At 48.2% G+C, this 8,132-nt stretch overlaps 1 protein-coding gene across 1 annotated transcript; it reads right to left on the reverse strand.

Annotated features, from left to right (window-relative positions):
- Nucleotides 1-728: 728 nt before the first annotated feature.
- stc2a (stanniocalcin 2a) lies at nucleotides 729-3,874 on the reverse strand. The gene is made up of 4 exons (XM_015974952.3): nucleotides 3,620-3,874; nucleotides 2,046-2,188; nucleotides 1,382-1,593; nucleotides 729-1,228 (listed from the first exon to the last, which is right to left on the reverse strand). The coding sequence occupies exons 1-4, from the start codon at nucleotides 3,756-3,758 to the stop codon at nucleotides 862-864; spliced, it is 861 nt and encodes a 286-aa protein (XP_015830438.1). The 5' UTR covers nucleotides 3,759-3,874; the 3' UTR covers nucleotides 729-861.
- Between the last annotated feature and the right edge of the window lie 4,258 nt (nucleotides 3,875-8,132).

Here is an 8,132-nt window from a genome sequence, read left to right on the forward strand (position 1 = left end):
TCCAAATATCAAAGTTTGTTGCTTCACATTCTTTACTGAGCAGAAAAAGCTATGCTGGACAACATCAAAAGCAATCTTAACTGTCTTATGTTATAATTTAGCAGAATATTTAGCTGTGAAATACTTTTTTATGTTTTCCTTTTAGAGTGATTTATGTATGCACACATTTCTTGGCCATTTTATGCACTAAACATCATATGTGCCAGAACTGGACCAAACTTGTACAAATGTATGTATATTTATCAAGTATCTAGAGTTAAAATGCACATTCACACTCTGAAACAGCAACTGGTGTATTTTACATATCTACAGGCTGACGTACGATAGGTGCACCACTGTGAAGAGAACGACAGCAACACCTTTACTACTACTTACTTTGTCATCAATAGCATATCAGTCTTGCATATTGTAGCTATATTTATACATGATCATATAAATATAGATAAGTATATTTCTATGTACATTTTGATATTTCAACATTGCATAAAGAATAAAATAAATAGTACAAATATAATCGAATCTTAGAGAACGTAATTGTTTGAGAAATGCTATATTAGAGCCAAAATAGTTCTAACAGTTTAAATAATCATGATAAAACATTTGTTATTCAGTTAAAAAAACAAAGAAGAAAATAAAACTGTGGCCTAAGGTCTACACCACAGTTACCCTGCAAGTTTACCATGTGGGGCTGCTGGAATGACTGGAGAAGAGGAAGAGAACAGGAGCGGTCGGGGCTTTTTTCCTTCTGCTTAGTCTGTCAGGGATTTTAGTTGTGTGTGTGTGTGTGTGTGTGTGGGGGGGGGGGGCTTAATCTGGGTTTCAGATTTTGAGGGGGAGAAGGGTGAAAGGTCACTTGAGCCTTCACCTCTGGATTTCAGTGGCCTTGGGGTCTTCCTGCTCAGCCATCACTCCAGCTTCTGTACCATGTCTACGGGGTCCTGGACTGCGACTTCGTGGATGAGTGTTTAAAGCCGCTTTACCAGGTCTGTCCTTATCACCTAGCCGTGGGGGGCGAGGGTGTTCCGGCTCAAGGAGGGAAGGCAAGGCATGGCGGTGGTGGTGTTCAACAGGGGAACTGGCAGGGGATGGGACAAGGGAGGAGCAGAGGCTCAGGCTGTCACAGAGCGCCCCCCAGTTTTGCTCACACTGCAGCCGGACACTCCGCGTCAGAGCCTCCTTCACTTCCTCTCCACAGCTGAGGAGAATGTTCACCAGTTCCACGTAAGGACTGGAAAGAGAGAGGTGCATTACTCACATCAGTCCGGTGATTCAACATTTTAAAGTGTGTCAATGCATTTGTCTACTTTGAATTAGAAGAACATTTCAGGTGGGATCATAGAAAAGAGACAAGTCAGTGTCAAAATTAACTTGGAGCAGTCACCCTTTGGGGAAAAGGTCTTGAAAGTGGATCATCTCCACCATGACGGCCACGTTCTCCTTAGCAGCTGAGCACAGGTTGTGTTTGATGTAGCACTCTCTCTGGAGCTGAAACACCATCTCCTTTATGGTCACACACTTTCTGCTGATGCAGCTGAACTTGTGCCGTAGACCGTGTGCCATACACTTCAGGGCATCCTTGATGAAAGACTTCCCCTAATGCACATGGAGACAAAGTCACGAGAAGTTTTCTGGCCAAATGCAGCAGATAAGAATCCAAACACAGAGCACTCTGGGGCCACTTTGGTACGCTTTGGGATGCACCTGCTTTAGCAGCTTTTGAGTTTATTTGAAAGGATCAGCTAGCGCAATTGTTTAGTCTGCAATGTAAATTTATAGGTTGTGACCTTATTAGCGTATTAACACTCTACACAAGTGTTTTTGGCAGGGTTTCAACCTCTGCTGTGCATGAAAAGTGAGCTAGCTGGGCCCCAGGCCAGCTGGAGGCATCAGAGGTTGAACATGGAACGTGTACTCAAGATTGCACATCTGAAAACAAATGTTATGTTATGTAGCAGACGTTTTAGAAATATTCACAATGATCACCAAGTCCAAGTAGGAAGCAGTAAAAAATGCAATCCTGTCAATAACACAGTTTCTCTTCCTACCTGAGAGTCAAATTTGCCAGCGTTGTGCAGGAACGTCATGCAGATTTCCTGTAGCCCTCGTATCTCGCAGGAGTTATTCTCAAAGCACTCAAACACACCACAGCCAACATCCCCAGCACTCACCAGGCAGTGCTGGATCTCCGCTGACGGGGGAGGAATGGGAGAGAGCGTGTTAAGGGAGGGAATTTATCATCTGTTCACAGCAGTTTGGTTTACTAAAGGTTTGCTGAACACCTCAAAGGCACAGCTTCACTTCAGCTGCACTCACCGAGCTTATGAGGTGTATAACTGCAAGAAGAATAAGGAGGCATGCAAATTGTAGGGGGAAGAAGTCTAATTTCTTCAGACTGCAAGGGGTTCTGCAGAAGGACACCTGGTGTGTCATTCTGCACCACAGTCATCTGCACTGGCATTCAGATGGGATGCTGCATTGCAGATACAGCCTCACAGATTCAACCATCCCTCATGGTCTGCTCTGGAACACGTGGATCAACAAGTCTCTCGGCACCATTGCTGTATGGACTTCAGTTGTTTTCTGAAAAAGCCACACCACTAGTGATGATGGACAGGAGGAGGGCCCAGATGACCTTTGGATGCAGTTTCTCCATTAAAACTGATTCCTAAACCAACAGGTTGTCCAGAGTTATAGTTTGGCTTCAGAACGACCGAAGCAGATGATTTGTCTGGGATTGAAAACGTTACTGTTTCATTCGCAAGAACTGCGAAAGAGGGGTCTTATTATTAGAAATCAAGCTGGTCAACAAAGAGCCTCTGTTTGGAGGTGGAAGGGGGTCAGTAAAGCAAGGTGGGTGGGGGTGAGGAAGGGATGAGTTGAACTTTAGTGCGCGAGAGAAGTGAGTCGCTGTCAGCAGTGCTTGTTTTGGCATCGCGGGAATGTGCTTGGATTGTACAGCTCGGCCGCAGCAGCGTGCATTGAATTACACAGTGATTTGTGTTTTCAGAGCGCAGGCAGGAGTTTCTCCTCTGTTTTCCTCACTTAATTGACAATTATTATTATTATTATTATTATTATTATTATTATTATTATTATTATGTTATTTTCTTTCAGAAAGGAAGAGACACGAAGACTTGTAACAACCTGATGCAGGTTTACTGACCTCTTCAGAAGAAATAAGGTGTGTGGAGAAGAATGCGCTCTGACGTGATAGAGTCTTTTAGTCATTTCAACATTACAAAGACCTATTATGGTCAATAAATCATCATCAATTTCTCATCAGCCAACTTTCTTCAGATAGCTGTCGAGAGTCACCTATAGGTTGGCATGTTCCCAAGGCGCGCGCTCACCTACGCGCTGCCGTATGGGTTACCTATTACCTTGTGCCCCTCTATTAATAGTTTACTAACATATTGGATTTCCGTCTGGGAGTATTTACAAAATATCACCTTTCGTGGGAATTGGAAAGCGCCATCTCGTTCACGTGAAACATCAGAATTTCTGAGCCAAAATGATCAAATCGGACAAATCGCCCGCACGCTGTGATGTGCGACTCCAGGAACACGTGTCAGGACGCTCAGAGCAGCGGCCAAAAGCCCTCATCTCTCCAGGTACTTACCTGTATTCTGCAGAGACAGGCGTCCTTTGTGGCTCGCAGGCTTCTCCGGAGGGAGGTCGTGAAAATCAATATTATCCGATCCTACTACTTGTTCCAGCACCGAAAAAACCAGCAGCACCGCGGCCAGCTTCACCAACATTGCGTCTCCCGGCAGTGCGCCTCCGTCTGCTTCCCAGCAAAGATCCGGTTGTGTGTGTGTGCGCGCGCGCGCGTGTATGTGTGTGTGTGTGTGTGTGAGAGAGAGAGAGAGAGAGAGAGAGAGAGAGAGAGAGAGAGAGAGAGAGAGAGAGAGAGAGAGAGAGAGAGAGAGAGAGAGAGAGAGAGAGAGAGAGAGAGAGAGAGAGAGAGAGAGAGAGAGAGAGAGAGTTCACCTTGGATCAGCAACCAGCGCAGCTGCAGCTTGGTGTGTCATGGAGCAGCTGTGAGACTGAATGCATGAGCTGGAAGGATGCAGCCTATATTTCTCAGAACCCCGGGTGTCAATTTGGATGAAGGAGTTTAGCAGGTGTTGTCGGTGGGGACTCACGGCCAATCGGAGACGAAGAGGACCGCGTCCAAGGTTTTAGGGGAGTGTCCAGTTAAAGTCTCCTTTTTGTCATAAAACTGGACCCATGTAGCAGCATTCATGCACAATGAGACAGCTCTAAATGGATCCACAATGTTTGCTAAAACAACTCGGTAATATGAAATTATAACGGTATTTCTCCAGTGTCCCACATGTATGTTTTGTTAGGCTGCAGTAGGTCTTGCTTATTGCAAATTGGCAGATAAAAATAATGCACTAATGGGTACATTTGGACATATTTAACATTTTAACAGCTACATTTATCACAGGCTTTTTAGCTACCTTTTGCTATACACCTAGCATCATAACAACTTATTTTATTCACATGTACATCAGCTCCTTAAAAAAACAAGCAAAAAGTAAATAAATAAAAAACGGGGTGTGAAATCTCTGAAGACACTTTCCCACATTCATGTAAAAATAAACAGCATCACGTATAAATGTCCAGAATCTACATAATAAAGTTTAAATGCAATTTTAGAATTAAAGGTCGAATATGGAACTATTTAATAATATTAATAAAATTATTATTATTATTATTATTATTATATATTAAAGACCTAAAGCCAGAGTGAGTTTAGGTGAAGCCTTCGACAGATGGACCCAGTTACAGGCAGCGAACCTGGTCTCACCATGGCTGGGAACCTTGTTTAATTGTTGCAACTACAACCTCCACACACTAGATGTCGCTTTGGTGTTTGTGTTCCTTGTTCCATCTGAATATTTAGTTATTTATTCATATTTAGAGAGAAATATATAAATGCGCAACTTGATGTCTAAAATTTTACAATACAATCTGAATATAAACGATAAATGATAAATGACCCACACTTGTATAGCACCTCTCAGAGTAAGGACCCCAAAGTGCTTTACACTACAATGTATCATTCATCCATTCACACACGCATTCACACACTGATGGTGATGAGCTACGATGTTGCCACAGCTGCCCTAGGGCGCACTGACAGAGGCAATATATATATATATATATATATATATATATATATATATATATATATATATATATATATATATATAGTCTTCGTCTTTGTCTTCCTCCGCTTATCCGGGTCCGGGTCGCGGGGGCAGCATCCCAACTAGGGAGCTCCAGGCCGTCCTCTCCCCGGCCTTGTCCACCAGCTCCTCCGGCAGGACCCCAAGGCGTTCCCGGACCAGATTGGAGATGTAACCTCTCCAACGTGTCCTGGGTCGACCCGGGGGCCTTCTGCCGGCAGGACATGCCCGAAACACCTCCCCGGGGAGGCGTCCAGGAGGCATCCTGACCAGATGCCCAAACCACCTCAACTGGCTCCTTTCGATCCAGAGGAGCAGCGGTTCTACTCCGAGTCCCTCCCGAATGTCCGAGCTCCTCACCCTATCTCTAAGGCTGAGCCCGGCCACCCTACGGAGGAAACTCATTTCGGCCGCTTGTATCCGCGATCTCGTTCTTTCGGTCATTACCCAAAGCTCATGACCATAGGTGAGGATTGGGACGTAGATCGACCGGTAAATCGAGAGCCTGGCTTTCTGGCTCAGCTCCCTCTTCCCCACGACAGATCGGCTCAGCGTCCGCATCACTGCAGACGTTGATCTTCTGATCCCTCCTACCCTCACTCGTGAACAAGACCCCGAGATACTTAAACTCCTCCACTTGAGGTAGGACCTCTCCCCCGACCCGGAGGTGGCAAGCCACCCTTTTCCGGTCGAGAACCATGGTCTCAGATTTGGAGGTGCTGATCCTCATCCCAGCCGCTTCACATTCGGCCGCGAACCTACCCAGCAAGAGCTGAAGGTCAGAGCTGGATGAAGCTAGGAGGACCACATCATCCGCAAAAAGCAGAGACGAGATTCTCCTGCCACCAAACTCGACACACTCCACACCACGGCTGCGTTTAGAAATTCTGTCCATAAAAGTGATGAACAGAACCGGTGACAAAGGGCAGCCCTGGCGGAGTCCAACCCTCACTGGGAACAGGTCTGACTTACTACCGGCTATGCGGACCAAACTCACGCTCCTCTGGTAAAGGGACTGAATGGCCCTTAACAGAAAGCCACCCACCCCATACTCCTGGAGCGTCCCCCACAGGGTGCCCCTGGGGACACGGTCATAAGCCTTCTCCAAATCCACAAAGCACATGTGGATTGGTTGGGCAAACTCCCTTGCCCCCTCCATCACCCTTGCAAGGGTATAGAGCTGGTCCACAGTTCCACAGCCAGGACGAAAACCACATTGCTCCTCCTCTATCTGAGATTCAACTATCGATCGGACCCTCCTCTCCAGTACCTTGGAGTAGACCTTTCCAGGGAGGCTGAGGAGTGTGATCCCCCTATAGTTGGAACACACCCTCAGGTCACCCTTCTTAAAGATGGGGACCACCACCCCGGTCTGCCACTCCCTAGGAACTGCCCCCGATGACCACGCAATGTTGTAGAGACGTGTCAACCATGACAGCCCTACAACATCCATAGCCTTGAGATACCCAGGACGAACCTCATCCGCCCCCGGGGCTCCGCCGCTGTGTAGTTGTTTGACTACCTCAGCAACTTCTGCCCCCGAGATCGGACAGTCCATCCCCAGGCCTCCCAGCTCTGGTTCCTCCTCGGAATGCGCATTGGTGGGATTGAGGAGCTCCTCAAAGTATTCCTTCCACCGTCCGACTATAGCCTCAGTTGACGTCAGCAGCTCCCCATCCCCACTGTAAACCGTGTGAGCGAGTTGCTGCCTTCCTCTCCTGAGGCGCCGGACAGTTTGCCAGAACCTCTTTGGAGCCGATCGATAGTCTTTCTCCATGGCCTCACCAAACTCCTCCCACGCCCGAGATTTTGCCTCGGCAACTGCCACTGCTGCACCCCGCTTGGCTATCCGGTACCTGTCTGCTGCCTCCGGAGACCCACAGACCAGCCACGCCCTGTAGGCCTCCTTCTTCAGCCTGACGGCTCCCCGAACCTCTGGTGTCCACCAGCGTGTACGGGGGTTGCCACCACAACTGGCACCGGCCACCTTACGACCACAGCTAGCAACAGCCGCCTCGACAATCGCAGAAAGGAACAAGGCCCACTCGAACTCAATGTCCCCCACTGCTCTCGGGACGTGGTCAAAGCTCTGCCGGAGGTGGGAGTTGAAGACCGTCTTGACAGGTTCTTCTGCCAGGCGTTCCCAGCAGACCCTCACTATGCGTTTGGGTCTGCCAGGTCTACGCGGCATGTTCCCTTGCCATCTGATCCAACTCACCACCAGGTGGTGATCAGTTGACAGCTCCGCCCCTCTCTTCACTCGGGTGTCCAAAACATACGGCCGCAGGTCAGATGATACGACTACAAAATCTATCATCGACCTGTGACCTAGGCTGCCCTGGTACCAAGTGTACCGGTGGGCATCCTTATGTTCGAACATGGTGTTCGTTATGGCCAAACTGCGGCTTGCACAGAAGTCCAATAACAAAACACCGCTCGAGTTCTGATTAGGTGGGCCGTTCCTCCCAATCACACCCCTCCAGGTCAAGCTGTCATTGCCCACGTGAGCATTGAAGTCCCCCAGCAGGACAATGGAGTCCCCTGATGGAGCACTATCTAGCACTCGTCCCAGGGACTCCAAAAAGGGTGGGTACTCTGAACTGATATTTGGCCCATAAGCACAAACAACAGTCAGGACCCGTTCCCCGACCCGAAGCCGCAAGGAAGCTACCCTCTTGTCCCCCGGGGTAAACCCCAACACACAGGCAGAGAGTCTCGGGGCTAACAAAAAGCCAACCCCAGCCCTCCGCCTCTCACCCGGAGCAACTCCAGCAAAGTAGAGTGTCCAACCCCTCTCCAGGTCTCGGGTTCCAGAGCCAATGCAATGTGTCGAGGTGAGTCCGACTATATCTAGCCGGTACCGCTCAACCTCTGCCACAAGCTCCGGCTCCTTCCCCGCCAGCGAGGTGACGTTCCATGTCCCAAAAACTAGTT

This window comes from Nothobranchius furzeri, chromosome 2, assembly GCF_043380555.1.
Source record: "Nothobranchius furzeri strain GRZ-AD chromosome 2, NfurGRZ-RIMD1, whole genome shotgun sequence".
In the NCBI taxonomy this organism is placed as follows: Eukaryota; Metazoa; Chordata; class Actinopteri; order Cyprinodontiformes; family Nothobranchiidae; genus Nothobranchius; species Nothobranchius furzeri.